The 19485-nt window shown below is 41.7% G+C and overlaps 1 protein-coding gene across 1 annotated transcript in view; it reads right to left on the bottom strand.

Annotated features, from left to right (window-relative positions):
* Nucleotides 1–662: 662 nt before the first annotated feature.
* The window catches only part of LOC139296712 (receptor-type tyrosine-protein phosphatase F), a 104006-nt gene continuing 85183 nt past the window's right edge, over nucleotides 663–19485 (bottom strand). The window contains exons 25-34 of the mRNA XM_070919192.1: nucleotides 19102–19277; nucleotides 14383–14502; nucleotides 13512–13666; nucleotides 12273–12558; nucleotides 10885–11063; nucleotides 7114–7240; nucleotides 5890–6015; nucleotides 4675–4829; nucleotides 3806–3941; nucleotides 663–2615 (exon numbers count right to left, since the gene is read on the bottom strand). Of these exons, the coding sequence (XP_070775293.1) occupies nucleotides 2547–2615; nucleotides 3806–3941; nucleotides 4675–4829; nucleotides 5890–6015; nucleotides 7114–7240; nucleotides 10885–11063; nucleotides 12273–12558; nucleotides 13512–13666; nucleotides 14383–14502; nucleotides 19102–19277 (1529 nt within the window). The 3' untranslated portion in view covers nucleotides 663–2546. The remainder of the gene's footprint in view (nucleotides 2616–3805; nucleotides 3942–4674; nucleotides 4830–5889; nucleotides 6016–7113; nucleotides 7241–10884; nucleotides 11064–12272; nucleotides 12559–13511; nucleotides 13667–14382; nucleotides 14503–19101; nucleotides 19278–19485) is intronic.

The following is a 19485-nucleotide window of genomic DNA, read 5'->3' as shown; positions in this document are numbered from 1 at the left end:
ATTTCAATTCGGACATTCGAATAAAATGGCGAACATTAAATATAGCGCACTATTTTGTAAACAACTAAGCCGTCTCCATGACAACTGAGCAAACTCCATCTGAAGACTGTGGGATGCAGTAGAAAGCCCTGGAAAAAGCTTGCAAGTGTACCTTGAGTCAGAAATAATTATATATTTGGCAAATAATAGTGTGCTAGGACCCCATTGCTTACAATAAGAAGCTGATTAAGAAAATTGGTTTTGATGGTCTTTCAAAAAAAATAGGAGGGGGTGGATATATTTCAGAACAAACACACGTGTGTGTGTGTGTGCAAACACACACACACACACACACACACACACACACACACACACACACACACACACACACACACACACTTTCAAATATCTGAACATTAAGTTACATTGTTGGAGCAAGAAGCTCTTAGAAACGCCTTGAAACAAAGGACACATAATAATGGGCTAAAACTATAGTGGTGATACAAACATAAGGAAATATTTTTGGGGAGAATAATGGGCAACATTCCTGGCAACAGCAGATAAAGCTGACACAGTTTCCTCAAAAGGGCACATTTGTACTATAAAGGATTTATCGGTTAAGATTGTAAAAATGTATATTTCGTAGACAACAGGATCAAGAAACGAAGCGTCACAAGCCAGGATTTGTACAAAAACCCAATTATTTAACTTTATTAACATCAATGTTTTTTCTTTTTCATCAACAGTTTCTTTTTAAATTCCAGTTCTTTATCGACAAATAGAAAACAGACTGTGTGTACAACAGATCGAACCCCTACAGCACTAAGCATTCACAAGGTAAAAATGAACATTTTAGTTTTTCGCCAGCGTTTTCAAGTCCCCCCTCCCTCCCACCGCCGCCTCCACCACCATCGCCACCAACGTTTAGGCCTCTCGGATCAGACGCTCCCCCCTCCTGCGGCTCGTGTGGGAGAAAATGTGTGCTTGAGTGGTGCGAGGGCCCGCGCTGAGTGAGGAGTCGTCCATTTTGATGGGTGGGGTGGGGGGTTGTGCTGTTTTTCCTCATTCAGACGGACAACCAGCTGTCGAAGTTACTATGGTAGTACAGTAGATACAACGGTGTTTCCATTAATACACACTCTAGGACAGCAGGCTCTCTGCAGTCTCTAGGGTTGGTAGATCAGCAGAATTAATCCTTTTTAACAATATACCTTTGAAGCTGTGTATATATCTATGTGAAATTGTACATATATATAATCAATCATAATTATATATATATATATATTTATAGTTCTATTTCTGTATAAAATAATATCAGGTTTCAGTCCAAAGGGCTGAGTCTCTTTCCCTCCGGTAGGAATGGTTGATTCTGTACAGGTGCCAGCGTTCATGGCTCTTCTCCTCAGCCCATATGAACCACTTCCGCTCCTTTCGGTCTGCATGGTTCAACTCCAGCAAACCAACCAGGCTAATGGGCAGCGAGGAGATGGGAGGGACTTGAAGAGCAACTATATTCAGAGATCAGGGAGTTTATTTTCTGTCAACTACCCTTTGGGTATAAAAGTCTGTTTTTCCTCAGGTAAGTTCTCCCCTGTGGAGTATGAAGGCCTCAATGCCATAGGCTTCTGATGAAAAACAAAACAAAACGAAAATCGTAGAAATCATGTGCTTTCCATTTCTGTACACCTCTGATTTAGTCTCTTGTTAGCTAATTCACTTTTTGTTTTTATAACTAGCTACCACGTTTACAGAAGGACAAACTTTAACAAGTGTGTGCTCTGAAATCAATTTTCTCAAAGTTGATTTTTTTTTTTTATCACAAACGGCAAGTGAAAAGGCAATTTTCTGAGTTATTGAACTGAGTAAGACCAAAAACAATGCTTATGACACATAATATGAATAAAACAATAATGTCATGTGACAAAAGAAATCTGACAGCAGCTCAGAGAACAGTGGTCCTCTTGTATTAGTACCTAGGAACATGTTAAAAATGCATGTCCCTTGTGCTAAAGTACCCTAAAATAAAAATAAAAACCAAAAAGTACCGATTATGAAAATAATGCACGCCCTAGGCTGGGCAGTTTAAGACAGAGGAAATGTCTGATGTTAACACGATTATTAAAAACAACATATATACTAAACAATACATTTGACATAATAAATCATAATATTGACAATAAAATTAACATAAAAACAGAGAGAATGCTCTCTTAGTGCTACCAGTAGCCTTTGACAATCAGGGAGGTTTGGCTTCGACAGAGCAGAGAGGCGAGCTGCCGGTCTGCGCTGTCGCATCTGTACAAGAGTTGTCATATTTGTCATAGTCATTGTAATGTTTCTGTTATTATTTTTAAAGCAAAATCTCATGTGGTTGGTTAAGTCGGCGTGGATCTCTGTGATTGGTTGAACCCGTTGCCGGGTCTGCAAGCGCGTCCCTTTTCTCCACCCCCCCCGGTAGCTGCGAGGGGGTTGGGTTTTAGGGGGTCAAGTGAGTGGATGGCGGCTGAGATGGGACACTTGGCACACTCCTGAGAGGTTTGACCAGGGAAGCTGCTTGGTGGGAGTGGTTATGTTGCATAGTGGTCAAAGCTCCCCAGGTACTCCAATGCTGCCCTGTAGCACAACTGGTACTGGTCCTGGAGAGAAGAAGAAGAAGAAGCAGCGTCAGTCTGCATGCATGTCTGGAATATCATATATGACTATTCTGGTCTGTTCTGTATACATGACATCTATTGTGTGTCAGTCTGTCCTGGAAGAGGGATCCCTCCTCTGTTTTGTCCCTGTTAAAGGGTTTATTGGGGAGTTTTTTCTTTATAAAGGGTGTCGTATGCTGTACAGATTGTTGGGGCAAATTTGCGATATTGGGCTATATAAATATAATACACTTGATGTTGATGTCCCTTGTGATTGTTATATTATAATATATTGCAATTTTAGATTGTCAGTACTTGTGCAACAAAGTGTACGTATCATTTTACTGTTGTAGCTGGTCGAGATGGAGATAGTTTTAACTACTTTATATACACTTTGGTAGGTAGTCTAGTGGTTCCCAGTCTAAGGCTCGGGCCACTCAAAAGAGGCCCAAGATAAATCTGAGGGGTTGTGAGATGATTAATGGGAGAGCAAAGAAGAAAAAAAGTTATTCATTCTTTTGGACTTCTCTTTAATCTTTGCCTTTTTTGTGAAATATTAGATCATTTTACCTCTTTAGGTCTGAAACAGTTTCGAACAGCACCTTTCCACCAGTATCATTTTGCCACAAATACTTCTTTTAAAGTTTGCATTTTGTTATGTAAAGTACATAATGTAACAATGTGTGTTGAGCTTAACCATCATTATCTTGGTGTTAACAAGTTAGAAAATTGCCAGAAACAGTTTGTTCAGGTGCAGCGAAGTGACTTCTCTCTATAACTGCAGCTGTAGTACTGAGGAGTGTTTGCATTAGAGACACTAATAAAATGACAGTTATCTGTCATTTCTGTCTTTCTTTTTTATTGCCTTTATCTTGTCTTAAAATGTTTATGAACTCCTCTAAATTCACACCATGACTGTCTTCTTTAATATGCTTTTTAAGATGCTTTGCCTGTTGTGTTTATTAATTCTTAATTTGAGGAAAAGTTGACACTGGACCTCTGTGATAGAACCAGATGAGTTTGCTATGAGATTTCTGAAGCACCTCTATTAAAGAAGAATTTGTCAGTAAGTCAAAACAGGACTCTACATCAAGTTTACGCCGTTAAAACACACAATATTGACTTTGGAATACCATCCTGTCACTGTGGGATATTGAGTATGAACGGCATCCCTGTGGGTAATCTGCTCTTACCTCGGTCTGAACCATGGCAGGCCGCTGGGTGCGAAGTGTCTTCACTGTCTGGAAGAGGTCGACCACTCCTTCGTACCTCATCCTCTCCAGCACGATGCTGAGGGTGATGAAGACTCCAGTCCTGCCCACCCCGGCACTGAGGAGCAAACACAGAACACTTTATTACATCTCCTGTCTAAGGCTCCAACCTTTTATGACTTAAATGTTCAAAATGAAGGAATTAAACTTGTTGTACTTTGGCAGCACATTTCAGGTTGCTCTGAATAAGAAAGCCCGACTAGAATGTGGTTTTATTAAAAAATGTACTGGGAGGTCTGAACTGTAAGCATCTGACATGATTTATATTACCTATTTTTATTGCTTTTGTTCTTATAATGCACTGTATACATAATATAGTTCAGCAGCACCACAAACTACAGCCTCCTAAATGACAATACAGTTGAATAAATGCCTCATTAAAAGAAGTTTAACAAAAAATAAACGTTATAACCTTTGTGAAGGAAGGACTGCAGACCCTAATGCATTAGACTGCATTCCTGTCTACTACTACTTTACTTACAGTCCGTGCACCTAATAAACTGGCAATTTTATGGAGTGTTCTTAGAAATGTTTTGAAATATCATTTAAATGTGATTTTCCACACTGGATGATCAAAAGAGTGTTAAAGGATCAAAATGCAGAAAATCACAGGAAATCTGAAATTTTGTATACATCTCCATTATCTCAATTGCTTGTACTTTGTGCATGTTGAATACAGATTATATGCCATTTGAAGAGAGAATAAAATGCTGCTACATAATCAAAATTCAAACAGTGCCTCCAGATTTGTCTTAATTTTATGATTAATTTGTGCCACTTTTCCTCCTTACCTGCAGTGTACAGTGATTGGTCCATCCTGTCCAAACTGTTCCTTGGTTTTGTGCACTTGCCCAATGAAATCAATGAAGCCCTCTCCAGTTTTTGGCACTCCTTGCTCGGGCCAGTCAGTGAATTGGAATTGGCGGATCGTTCTGGACTGGCCGTCCTGTGAGGCAGCAAATAAAGAGTTTAAGTACATTTAAGAGGCACAGTGCATTGATAAGTAGAAAAAACTGACATGTAGATGATGTATGTTGTGTAAATACTTCAGCTGAGCTTTCTTTGATGCTTCAATTTATCTCTATGAGCAAAAAAACACTCTGCTGTACTTTGCTGTACTGTAGTTTGTGCCACACATGTCTTTGTTGACTTGACTCTACTATGCACTCAACAAAACAACACAGCTTTCTCAGTTGTGGTCCACGAGTACCATAACCCTGCTGATTTTCACTACAGCCACCTAATCATCTAATTTACACCTGGGATGCAACATGATTAAAGCTGACGACCTGGTAGGAGAGAAAACCATCAGGGCTGTGGCACTCGAGGACCAGGACTAACACTTAACTGCAACACAGGGTCACATATTCGACAACATTGAGGTGTCAGCATGTGGAAACTAAATGTTTTTTGTGCATATTATCGTTTCCAGGAATTTCCACATGTATCATTCTTTCAAAGCACATACTGTGTATGTATGTATATATATATATATATATATATGAAAGAAGGAGTGGATGTGGGATTAGAGTGTTGCTGTGCTATGGGCCTTCTGATGACAGTAAAGTATATTTATAGCCCATTGAAACTACTGCATCACAGGGAGTTGCAGTACTGGCCCTCAGGGATTGGAGGCTATGCTTTTCATGTATTTTCACAGTGATCTTGGAACACACATGCACACAACCACAAACACACACACACACAATCCATAGAGCAAGCATACTGTTACTAAATCCGGGCAAACATGTTTGATGGTGCATTCACTTGATGTCAACTTGTCAGGAGAAATAACACGGGACGCGTTCTGATCATCTCTACCTTGAAATCACAGTCTGTATAATTCTGAACACTTAGCGTGACTGTCAGCATTTGTATGAAAACCTAAAATTAAGATGGATTTGGGTTGGGTGGTTGTATTTGTGTAAAATGCCAATCAACACCCCCCACACACACACACATGGGCAAACCCACAGATATTCACACACTGAGTGTATCCAACATACCCTGGCATCTGTGACTTTGAACTCTCTGAGGATGTACTGGGGCATGTTGTACTCAGCCATCGGATCCACCACAAAGTACTGGTACCTGGCTGAACGCTCTGCTGGCCAGTACTGATGGCATTTCTCCTACAAAAGAAAAGAGAGGCAAAAGTTTTTCCAAAACACATTCAGGTAAAAAAAACACTTTCACACAGAGAGAGCCTGATTTACAGGTGCAGGATATTATTACAGGTTTTTGTAAGTCATTTTGAGTCATGAGAAGGTCTCTGTTTAATAAGGAAAATTGAGGAGAGACTAATCTGTGGTTTTGAAATATTGGCTGATTCATCTCAGGTGTCAAAATATTTACATAAAAAACAGCGATGATGTGCGTGAGGGCTTTTTTTTCTCCATACACTGTGATTATGGATGAGAGGGTGATAAAAGCTATAAAATGCAGTTGAGTGCCACCAGAATCACCTGCATAATCACAAAAAAACAACTCAGTCAAAGACATTATGGATTTAATCAAACTGGTACCAAGTTGAGAGCACTGCTGTTTTAAAGTAATAGTTTCAGGAGATAGCTTATTTGTTTTCTTGCAGAGAATTAGATAAGATGATTGATACCACTCTCATATATGTCCCTTAAATATGAAGCTGAAGCCAGCAGCTGGTTAGCTTAGCTTAGTATAAAGACCTGAAACAGGGGGAAACAGCTAACCTGCTGTGTTGTGGTGCCTTATGACGCCCCCACCAACTCACCCACCAAAATCACAACTTTCTTCAAGGTCACTGTTGATATTTTGAAACTCGACTCTAAACTTTGTTGAATTCCCAACTATCTTACATAGTAGGGGTGTTAATACAAAATTAGGAAGGGATCTCTTTAAAAAGGTCTGCCTAAAAAAATAAAAAAGTCAATATTTAGCTCCCTTGTTACCGAAACAGATCCCATTTTGTGATGTGTGATGCAGTCATACAGCAGGGGAAATATCACTATGCTTGGAATGCAACCAGTTATTGACTAATCTGACACAACCCAGATGCATTCCAGCCATGGTGATAAGGTGGTTAACTTTCAACCAAAGTTACTGTTCAGGGTTGGAATGAATTAATATTTGAGCAGTGTGACGCAGTAGCTGAGCCGACCCAGCATATAAAGATTGTTATGACTCCCTGAAGTGGTCCAATGACCTTACAGGTGCTGCATATATTCATGTATAGTAAGTGTTTGTGTATTTACCCGTCCCATCTCTCGTAGTTTGGTGAGCATGACGACGATGGTGGAGTTGTGCTCCCACAGCATCCTCCAGAAGTCCTCTGTGGTCTCTGCCAGTGGGCCCTGTGTGGCCAGGTAGGCCTTCTGCTGTCTAAACACATAACACCACACAGAGGAGGCAGAGATTAAACATTACACATAATAATTATAAACTTTATGATGCTTTTACAGCTGGTATTATTAAGCACATCACAAAGCAATAACCAGAAAAGGATTTAATGATAAGGGAGTGCTGTTGTTGTAGAGTGGTAAGCAAAAGCTGTTAATCCAACCCACACCCCCAAGACAAGATATAAGACATGCAACCAAACCGATGTCTTATAAAGCTCAAATACATTGAGACACAAATTTATTCAAATAAAATGCAGAGGCTGGGGAAGAGCTTTCTGTGTTAATCCACTTTTGTTCTATGAAAGCAACACACACCATTTGGTGGACATTTATATACAAGGCACCGACGGTAGCATGACCTGTAGGAAAGGGGATCAAAACCCATAAGACCTTGCTGTTTAAACGCATTCAGCTGCAAATTGTAGAGTATGTAAGGTCCTGTTGTCCTTGTACTATTTGTCAAAATGTCTTTTCCCTAATGCCAACAAGACTAATTCCTACACATTTAATGAACATAGCAAATAATCCTTGGCAACTATCATCATCATTGAGCTATTCAAGCCTGAATAGATCCTCTGCTTCTTCCTCCTTCCTCTCTGTAACACAACACAGAACGAGAGAGAGAGAGAGAGAGAGAGAGAGAGAGCACTAAACTAGAGATGAGCTCATCCACTGAGGTGCCAGAGCTGTGCTGGTGTCCTACGTGACTTTGGCTCAGCTGAGCAGTTTTGTTGTCGAACAGCAGGTGGCAGCAGCGCACTGATCAACAGAGTGAGAGGGAGCTGAGGAATCCAACACGAAACACACACGCATGATGGTGCACCCACACACTCACATGTTTGCCGCACATGTAAGCTTGCATCCAGGTGTACGCATGTATGCGTGCAGTAGTTTTGCATGTATATTCAGACACGCTACTGCACACACGCACACTCTCAGTCACACACTGAGCCACGGCTGAACAACTAATGAAGGTGCTGCAGGCAAGGCACTAATGTGGAACTGGGAGATTAGAATATGCTCAGGGCCTCGCTCGCACAAATAAAGAAACAACAGATTGGTGGAGAGGAGAGGAGATGGCATACGAGGAGGGGGCAACAGAGTGAGGAATCAAATTAAAGAGATGAAAACGGGGGGGGGGGATAGAAATGCAAAGTAAAGAGAGGAGATGTACAAAGTAAAGGGAGAAGATGTAGAAAGGAAAATGTGAGGAGATGAAAAGAGTGAGCACTGCACTCTCCAGCTGGTCATCAAAGTGCAAAGTAGGACTGACTGCTGAGGAGGAAGGGAGAGGAGGGGAGAGGAGAGGAAAGAGAGAAGAAAAGAGGGGGAAAAGGAAGAAAATGAGAATGTAGGAAAAGGGAATGTAAGAGCAGAGGAGGAAGCGAGGGAAGGGAAGGGAAGGAAAGCTAAGCAGGGGATGAATGCTAAATTTCAAATTGATAGGGTGGACCCCTCTAACCTCCCTATAAAACAGCCCCTAGCCAAAACAACAACAATTCTAACCGTATCACACAATACTGACTTCTCTGCACACAGTGTCCTGATGAGCGCGCTGCCAAACAGCACAAAGCACTCTCCGCATCATCCCACATGACTGCAGTGCTTGAGGACATAGTGTTTCATTTCAACCTCATTACAATGCTAAAACTCCAGCCTGCATCGGAGCATATCCAGGGCTCGCGCTCCTGATAGCATAGCTGGAATCAATGGTTCGCCTCTCATTAGCTTAGCATATTATTGGCTTTTCTTGAAGGCGCTGGGGTGAAGGGCACTGGAGGCCCCTGTTTAGTTTTTATTTATGCCCAGGCTTTAAAAGCAGCTTAATCACACAGCGCCACCGGTGCACACAACAGGTCCCCACCCGGATATGTCTGTCTCTGCCATGATGTCTGAATGGAAAATTAAGATGGCGAGTGAGGGTGGGAGGAGAGAGTGAAGAAAGAGATGCGCAGGAGACAGATTAAGGAGGAGAATAGAGAGAGACAGAGATAGAAAGGGGTGAAAATAAAGAAGGAAAGGGAAGGAAAAAGAGAGAAAAGCAGAGAACAAAAAAAGGAGGGAGGGGTTTGGAAAACACACTTCATTACAATACTCTCTTGCTGCAATTATGCTATTTACACAGCAACAATGGAGGGCCGGCCTCTGCGGAGCACCTTCTCATTAACAACAGGACTATAGAAAGAAGAGGGAGTTGGGGGGGTGGCGGTGTTGCTTCGGTATGAAGCAGAACACCATATGGACTGAATGGCATTTCAGGCTTGCTAAATCCATCCCCTCGCTGTACAGTTCAACCACAGAAGAGTCAGCGCCGTCTGTCTCTGCCCGTACTTATATAGATATAAAACAGAGCGCTGCCTTTTCATCTTCCTCCCTCTAGGAAGTAATTTGGACTCACACAAGCACACAAGGACACGCAGTAGCGTCGATATGAAAGTGGTAGTGGCTCAGCGGACGAGAGCCACATTGACAGAGCCGGGAGTAATTCTTGCAACTGGATACTGCCCACTGCGGACTCATCTTCGGTCCCCTCCCATACATTTTCATCTAGTCCACTGTGAAAACCTACTGTATTTTCCACACCTGTAACAATCTCTGATGCCAGAAAACAACCGCAGACCTGTCACATTCAGCGCAGTCAGGAAGGTATTAGGACAGTGATGCAATTTTTGTTGTGTTGGCTCTGTTCTCCAGGACATAGGATAAGAAATAAAACAATGACTGTGAGGTTAAGGTGCAGACTCTCAGATTTAATTTAATGTTTACATCCACATCAGAGGAACCAAGTTGGATTATAGCCCTATTTTAGGAGACAGAGAGTAACTGGAAAGGTTAACATAAACCTAAATTAAGTCATTGCATTTGGTTGCAAGTCCTGCTCAATCAATGTCTGCCTGAAGTCTATGACTCATTAACATCAGCAGACACTTGGCATCTTCCCTGGATGCCCTGCCAGGCAAGACTGTTGGTTGCTTTGTGTGCATGTTTAGGATCACTGTATTGCTGCCTTGTCAAGCCACAAGTCCATCAGAGTTACCACATAATGGACCCTCAAACACCCTAAAGAATAAGGCTGGTGTTATTCTATATTTTCTAATTGTTAATTAATCCCATGAAAAGACCAATAAACAACAACAATAAATTAATCCTTCTAACAACTATTTTGTGTATCCAAAGCCTAATACAGCTTGTTCCTCCGTGCCATACAGCTCCAATGTTTGGGTGACATGTTCCTTCATTACCATGAACACACACTGTAGTTTATTTCGAGTCAATGCCACATACACATCCTGCTGCATTAAATACTCACTAGAGCAGCATGAGACAGCGCCCAGCTGAAATTACTGAGCCTTTAAAAAATGATATATTTTTGACTATTTTTTTATGTTTTATGTCTTCAGTAGGGCTTGGGGATGGTAGTGGTAGTAGTGTAGCATGGGTAGTAAAGTTGGAAAGTACTGAGAGATGGACTAATGCATTGTTGGTTTTGGTCTTTTTAGGGTATTTGTTCACAATAAGGTGAATATAGAGCAAAGCAGCCTTGTTCTTCAAAGCTCAAAGTCAGCACTGTAACCCCACAGTCATTGTATTCAGCTCAAATCTCAAAGAAGTCCTTTTGCTGACCTGTAGCCGTCAATGCAGCTGGCATTGATGTAGTCAGAGCCCTCGACGCCACGGATGGGCTGCAGGCAGACGCGGGTGGACTCAAAAGGCATGATGTTGACCAGGCGGTTCTTGAACTTGTTGCAGGGTAAGTTGGCGCTGATGAAGCGTGACGTGTGAGCTTTGGAGTTGGCCAGTCTCTGTTTAATAAAACGTGGTAAGAAACCAGACAGGGAGAGAGATGGAGAGGAGAAATTAGTGATCTGTGACCTGGAGTAAACAAACAAGGAAGTCTGAAATGCTTCCTTATCAGGTCTCTATTTAGACTTAAAGTTTCCTGTCAAGATAAATAAGAAATTCTGCTGGTAGGTATAACTAAGTGCAGTAGACTTGTCTCCCGTAGAGTCCCAGAGCTTGGAGGACTGTAGGCGTGACAAGCCCAGTGCTGGCAATGGACAGAGCACAGATGGACAGCACAGGACTGTGTGTGGACAGTCACTGTACTCCGGGATAATTTGTGTGTGTGTGTGTGTGTGTGTGTGTGTGTGTGTGTGTGTGTGTGTGTCGTGGCCAGACTATGTGGACACGGAGGCTGTGGCCCCCACATACGCCGCAATCATTCTCTCACTCTTTCATTCTCCATCGTTGGCAGGAGTGTAGATGCTATTATCACTTCAAACAGAATGGATCATGGTCATAAGAGGGCTAATGGCAGAGCCGCGCTGGGAGGAAAGTGTGTAATAACATCACAGTCGATGGCTATTGACAGAAGGTGTGCGTGTGATTGCGAGTCACCTTGAACACCAGCTGTGTGTATGTACGAGTGTCAGTCATTTTGCAATTCTCCACGTGTAGGTGTGTGGATGTGTTCGTGTTTCGGTGTGGATGTGTGTGTTGGTTCTGGTCCATTTGTCCCTGAAACATGTGATGCTACTGTAGCTGCTGGTGATGTCTCAGCACCAATGTCACCGCGACACATTCCTGTGCACTGGCATATTTGGTGAATTCATTATTTCAAACATGCATAAACCTCCATGTGATCACAATAGCGACACCCTGGACAGAAGGTCAGAATTTGCAACTGCAGTCTGATGCCCTTTTGATGACATTAGACAATAAAAGAGCGAGTGCAGCCTGGTGCCTGCAGATCAGACTGCATTGAGAAAAACGTGGAGAATGTTAACATTATTTGTCTAATTTCTGTTAATTATTAACAGAAACTCACATCACTTCCTGTACAGTGTTACAAAGTCACCCCTGTGAACTATCCAGTGCACTATAAATCAGAAAAAGCTGGTCTGAAAGCTCTTTTGTTAAGTTAAATGCTTCATTACATTTAACTGCAGCACTGGTAAAAATTAAAATTTAATGTGTTACACTGAAAAAGTCATGTGTGTGCACTCAGTCACCTTGAACTCCAACTCCATGGCAGTAACCGTCTCGCCGGCCGGGGGCTGGGTGAGCTTCTGGATGTGGGCGTACAGGTTGCGTGCTGGCACCTCAGTGTTGCCGCAGGTCGCAGCCTCCAGCAGGGCCTCGTGGATGAAGATGTACTGGTCCTCGGTCTGGACCATGTAGTTCCTCTGGGCACGCATGCACGTCACGTGGCCGTAGATATCTACAGACTTCTCGTGCTTCATGCGCTCCAGCATGGCATCGATCACGATGAAGCAGCCAGTCCTGCCCACACCCGCACTGAGGAGAGAGGCAGAGAGAGAGGTGGGGTAAATAACTTCATGTTTCACTATATATAACAGATCATTGTCTTACATCTGTTTACACCGTATAAAAAGATCCACTTGTAGCACAAACACATTGGTAAACATCTATAGAGACATAACTAGCACTAAAGCACAAGGTTCAGTGTTTAGCTGGAAATCCAAAACCCTTATAAACTATTTAATCACAACAGCACTGAGTTAATATATTAACCAAGATGTACAAGGTACAAATGAGTTCTGAATTATAAAGGTGTCAGTTTTCGCACAAGAATGTGAATTTAATTTATCTAACCTTCAGTCTCTTTTCGCTGTGTATATGCTTTTGTGATGCACAATATGTGTGTGTATCAAAATGCAACTCATCATTATATGAGGTTATATGTGTGTACAAATGTTCATCTGAATGTGGTATGGAAAACAAAAATTGAGATGCGTCAAGATGCATTGAGAATAGTACTGTAATGTAAGGTACGTTTTCCAGTCCTATTATGTTACCTCTCCAAGCTTGACAGCTGAAAACTGGACATTATGTTTTTCAGGTTAGTTAATTTACTCCCTCTAGCACAAGAGCTGGACCATAATGAAATTGTTGCTGTAGGCTGTGCACAAAGTTTGTGATTGTAGAAGCATACTGAGAGGCTTTTCGTCTGGCTGGAACATACGCAACACAGAATTACTGAGCCAAATTCATAGGCAAGAAAAAAGGTTTTGACCCCAAAAAACAGGATTTCAACATCTCTTTTGCTTGTGGTGTCCTTCACGGTGTATTGGCAGAAATCTTTGATAAAAGAACACACGTCTGTCTGAACCATTCCTTTTCATCCATGGATGAAACAAGCCATGAAAAATAAATAAATGTGATGTGTGAAAATTAGCCGTTCATTTAGTGTATACACACATACTGAGCTCGTTCCTGTCTACACCCACCTGCAGTGGACCACCATGGGCCCTGCATCTGGAGGATTGCAGGCCTTTACCCGCCGTAGGAAGGCCAGGATGGGGGTGGGGTACTCTGGCACCCCGTGGTCCGGCCAGGCCATGAACTGGAACTGCCTGATCTCTCTCTTCTCACTGGAGCCATTCTGCAGGACAGTCAGATTGGGTCATATTCAATTATGATCAGTTGCTTTTTAAAGAGAAACTTGTCACACTGTTTTGATGAAATTCTACAGCTAGAATTTGAAACGTACAAGTGATTTAATTATCAGAAATGTAGCTATTTTAAGCAAAGGTCTCGAGTTGACTCATAACTTTGATAGCAGCACATAATGTGCTCTACTTCATGGCTCTGATCATCCTGCAAGTGTAGGTGTAGATAACGTGTATAATTCTGGAATTGAACTCTGGCAGTTTCTCGGAAACGGTTTCTTGGCATTGTCACCATCCCTGATTGAAACCAAGTAACCGCTCCAGATGGAGATATGTATTTAATTAGTAATTACAATAATGTTAGAAATTATAAGTAAGTAATGGAAAAGGAACGGCCAGAGGAGAAATAAAGGACAAAACATCAGTCACATCATCATGGCACTGAAGTATATGAATCAAAGGGAAAGCTGAAATCTTTTATTGCCTTTTGGAGAACAAGAGACAAACCTTGGATGTTGAAAACCAATTACAGCAGTGAAAAAAAACAATTCCTGCGGTAATAGCCTTTATCTGTCTTCAGAAAAATAAGAAATTACATTTTCAAATGTGACCCCAGTAATGATGAACTGCAGTTACCTGCTGGAAACATGTCCACGTGAGCAATGTCTAGCTATATGGTTAACTGCAAATGAAAAAGGCAGTACTGTACCTTGTAGAGGGCGAAAGTACGGACGCTGTAAGTGGCCAACTCCACAGTGTCCAGCATGGTGACCTGGATCATTCCATAGGTCTCTGTTCCTCGCGACGGCCAGTACTGGTCACACTTCACCTGGCAGAGCAAGAGAGAGGGCACACTGTCAGGAGTGAACTGCCGCTAACATCCTCCACGAGGCTAGTGAGAGGCTTGTAGGATCTCACTGATTAACAAGGAGGGAACATTAGAGAGGTCAGATCAAAGGCTTTGTCCACTGTCTAATTAAAAACTGAAGACTCAGAGTCTCCTGTATCTGCTCAAAAATGAACACAAGTGAACTAAGCACGTGCATAAGCATCCATGTGTGTCTGTATTTGAGGCAGTCTTCAAAAGGGCATTAAAACGCCCACTTTGTCTGTTACCAGCCTGTGATCATTTTCAATTAGCTAACTGTCGGGTGGTTCGCAAGCCTGCTGTAATGTATGCTTTTGGCACATTTGTGATGATTGGGCGCTGCATTGTGGAGGGAGATGTGTCGAAAAGCCTGTTCTCGCCTGTTGTGGAGGGACACCAGGTTTGGCCACCTGGCTCCACATGTGCACAGAACAAACTTCACTGTGGAGGAGGCCAAAGATCCTCCAAACACTGACACCGAGTGGCTTTGCATGAATAGGTGTATCTATGAAAATGACAGACTGGCCTTTGCCACATTTTTCACTTCACTCTCTCTCTTTGACAAGGCTCAATTGGCATTAGATTGGACTTTGAAAAATTGTCAACAGTGCTCTTCTTCACTCGGACATTTACAAGAACCCTTCATCATCAGATGGACGGAAGTCACTACATGCTGTCCCTGGAGTTTGGCTCTGGTTTTCAAGCAGCAGTAATAAGGCGTCTGTTCTGGAAATGTTGGGCAAATATGTCCTAAACTGCATCTGAGTAATATGGAGTCAAAAATGAGCCATGCAGTTGCACAATCATGCTTAGTTAGACTTTTATAGCACCTAATTTAATAGTTGTTCACAAGGTCTGTGAGTTTCTAGAGGCGATGAGTCACATCATTATCTAAACATTCGGCATAGCCCGCTGATTGGTCTTGCTGCTAGCTCCTGGGCTCAGTCAATTCTCTGTGGATGTTTTCAAGACAAAAATCTTGTTGGGAAAAACTTGTGAAATGTAGTCTGAATTTGTGGGGCAGGTTCAGTCCATAACAATTTCTTCCACCTACCTACTTGTCTTTAACATGAAGCTGAACCCATTTCAAATCAGTCAAAGGCACTCTTAATAATAGCATGGGCTAAAAAACTAAACATTTTAAATGCATTTAAGGGCGTGGGTTAAACTTGGTCATTTCACAGAATCTCTACAAGTCTGCTCCACTGCCTTTTTATATGTAGAAACTGAGGGAATGCAAACTCTGTTTTAATGTCAGAATTGCTGAGACTAGGACCTGCTGCTATTGATTTAGATAACATGAGAGGAAGAGATGTGGCGCGGGTAAGCTAATCATATTGCTACCGCAGTACCGAGCTGACATTTGGAGGCACCTTGGCTGTCTCAGCGAGCTGGTACAAATCGACAAACAAAATGCGCAAAAATTCACCCCCTCACATTTCACCTCCCCTGGTGACAGCTCCCATTCAGAGGCAGAGGTAGACCTTGCAGGAGAAACTCAATTGAGTGATGGGGAACCACTTGCAGTACAAACATATGGATTAGCAGTCACCACTGTAATGAATATCTCTGTGCTGTCTGAGGGTGGGTGGCATATTCTCCCTCGCAAACACGCACACACACATAACCAGATACAGACAGACACACACACACACACACACACACACACACGGAGACCGCAGGTTTCACTATCATCTGCTTCTGCTTTGAACCTTGCTTCTCACATGTCGTCAGCTGGCCTTTTGCAGAGGACACAGACCTCTTATCTACACACACACACACACACACACACACACACACACACACACACACACACACAGTGTGAGTAATATCCCTGGTCTCATTTCCAGTCCTGACCTTTTAGGGTTTTACTAACTGGTAATGATAGTGCTAGAGGAAGCTGAAATTTGCCTGCTGCCGGATCTCATCACATTTGTCAAGCTCCTGCTCTGTTTGGCATAAGACATCAGTCTGGCTGGGTGGTGGGAGGTTGACTCACTCGCCATATGTGTATATCTGTGTGCGTATGTGAGAGAGAAATAGAAAATGTGTATTTATGTAAAGGGAGTGAACAAAATAACGGAAATTCCTGAAAATGTAGCAATACCATGTGTCTAATCAGGACTACAGCCAGCTTTTTGTGATGTTTTGTCTTTTTAAATCTCTGTTCATTATCAACTTGTAAACATTGTTTGTCTGATGCAGTTTGCTGTCTGCTAAGATTGTTCAGGACAGATATTAAATAATGTTGTTTTCGGGACTGATGCAGAAGCAATTTAATCAATTCAATTCACTGTTAGTTGTCTCAAATTGCATTGGAAAAAGTCATTTAAAAATTGCAACAGACATTTATTTCACATACATACTGCTAATTGTCACTTAACTAAACATTTACTTCTCTGTACAGCGGGGGTTGTAATTGTGATTTATATACAAGAGTGTTTAAAGAGTAATTGAACACAAGAAATGTTCGAGCTGTTGGCACATTAATATATACTGTATATGGAAAAGTCTCTCAATAGTATAAATGTCAGCAATGCAGATAAATACTCCAAATGCTCCTTCTGGCAGTTAAGAGTGCTGGTTTGGAAATAACACAAAGCTGACTCCACCCTGTTTGATGATGTTATCCTGAAGATTTCAAGGTATCCTGACACAAGTGGGCAAAAAATGCTTCCACCCCCATTGGTGGAAGGCAGGTTTGGTTCTTTACAACTCTCTCCATTGTGTTGGCAAGCCAATTGATTCTCAAATGTGTGTAGGAGGTGGGGACAGGCTGAGAGGCTGTTCTCTTTAAGTTCCTTATGTTGTGGTGTTTCCATTATTTTCTCCCTGTGTATGTGCAGCAGTGACTCTGAGATCAAAGCAGGAGAGCATGGTCATCTGTCACAGAGCTCTGAAATTGCCACTCAGACACACTAAATACACAGAAAGGTATTTGTGAGAATGTGTATATCCTTGCTGAGATCGACCGAACATGTAATAAAAATCATGTTATGAAACATGCGCTGTAGATATTCTCCAAGGTACAAATAAATGAGCTCTGTTGCAAAAAGACAGTGTTGCAACAATTTGCCTAAATGATTGATTGCATCGATAGCTCAAAATTAAAACAGATGATGGTGCGTTTTGAAGGATGGTAAAGAAAGTCTTTACTTGACAAAACAATTATTTTTTTTACAGACTCACTATAGATACTGAATGATGAACTGAGCTTCAGGTAATGATACAATCCCCCGCCGCCGTCCCCAAAAAATCAATGTTTAGGATTTTGGAAATGAGCTCTTTCATTTACAATCTCTGTTACTTCCAGTTTGTAGTCTGGGGACTGTCTTTCATTAGGGTACCGTATGCACACACTAATAAAGCACCACATACTGGCAGGGCTCCACGCTGATTTAGTTCCTCCAAGGAATTCATGAGTGTGATTTTGCGATGGTGATTAAATAAACTCATCCCAATTCTGAATCTCAAGTTGCCCATGTGCTCCTTTTTTGCTTTTATTAGCTTGACTGTATTTTTAGGAGCACACGGGTGTTGTTGGGTGACAATCCTCTTAACTCCAACTTCAGAGTTTTCATTATAGTGTTGCGGCTTTTGAAAGCCAAATTCAGAGAGTGCAAACACAAATGAGACACCCAGTGTCTATGAAACCTTAACATGGTGTTGCAAAAATAAATATAGCAAGTATTCAACTCTCTGAGCAGTTTCAAAATAATGAAGAGTAAAATAACCAATTTGCATTATTATGAAAATCTAAATGTAAATATAGTGTACATGTTCATAATTAAGCTGAAAGTTTTTCTTATTTTCAGTAGTTTATGCACGTGTTGTCATCATATGCAAAGTTGCCGCAGTAACTCCGCCGTAAATGGCAACAAACAACAGGAGGGAAAATGGGAAACGGAAAAAAGCTCTGAAATACTTCACAAACAGATTTGGAAGGAATTCATGCAGAAATTTTTAGAGATTGCTGAAGACTCGGGAGAAGAGAGGCAACATGAAGCGATACTGTCCGCAGACAACCAAAATATCCTTTGAAGTCCTTGTGACTTTGATCAGGCTGACAAATCCCGCTTTAAAGTAGGACCGGGCGTCTATATGCCTTCAGGCTTTGTTTGGTGTAATGTTACTTCTCCACTTTCGAGCTACATAAATATATACATACATATATGTCAGGAAACTCAATTTTTGGCCATATTTCAACTTTCAAACACTGACTGTGTGGTATGTCGTAGTACTTTTGACTTCAATGGCCGTTTTTAAGTTTTAAAAGACGGTCTTTTGTTTTCCTCCGAGTATCGCAACTTCATAGCAGCTACCTGTTGGTTCGTTTGGTAACTACCTAGTAGTAAAGGCAATGACATCAACAACCACATGAGCAAGCAAATGTGTTTCGATGACATTTCACAACAGGAAAATTCTGTCTCACATTAGTCTATCACTAATATATCATTATTTAATGTTCATGCACAGGTAAAGGAATGAAGGAATGACGTCAGTGATTGTTTGCCTTATTTCTCAGTGTTTTACAGTAAATGACACGGTGTCTCTCCTTACCCGTGACTTCTCCTCCAGTCTGGTCATCATGACAATGGTGTTGGATCTTTGCTCCCACACCATCCTCCAAAAGTCGCTCAGTGTCTCTGGCAGTGGCCCCTGTGTGGCGATGTATGCATTCTGCTTCCTGTAGCCGTCAATGTAGTTGGCATTGATGTAGTCACTGCCTGGAACGGCTGTAACAAAGACAAGAAGTGAGGATGTAACCCACATATTACACAGTATGGGTTATTTGATCTAATAAGGTTGCTAAGAAACAGAGATCAGATAAAGATCTGAATCATTTTAGGAAAAATAGTAAAAAACATTTACAGATTTTTTGGTTTTGAATTGAATTTGCTGATATGGAGCACATTCACACACATGGCACAAAGACAGTCACTT

This window comes from Enoplosus armatus, chromosome 14 (assembly GCF_043641665.1).
Source record: "Enoplosus armatus isolate fEnoArm2 chromosome 14, fEnoArm2.hap1, whole genome shotgun sequence".
Classification (NCBI taxonomy): Eukaryota; Metazoa; Chordata; class Actinopteri; order Centrarchiformes; family Enoplosidae; genus Enoplosus; species Enoplosus armatus.
This window is presented reverse-complemented; position numbering and strand designations above follow the sequence as displayed.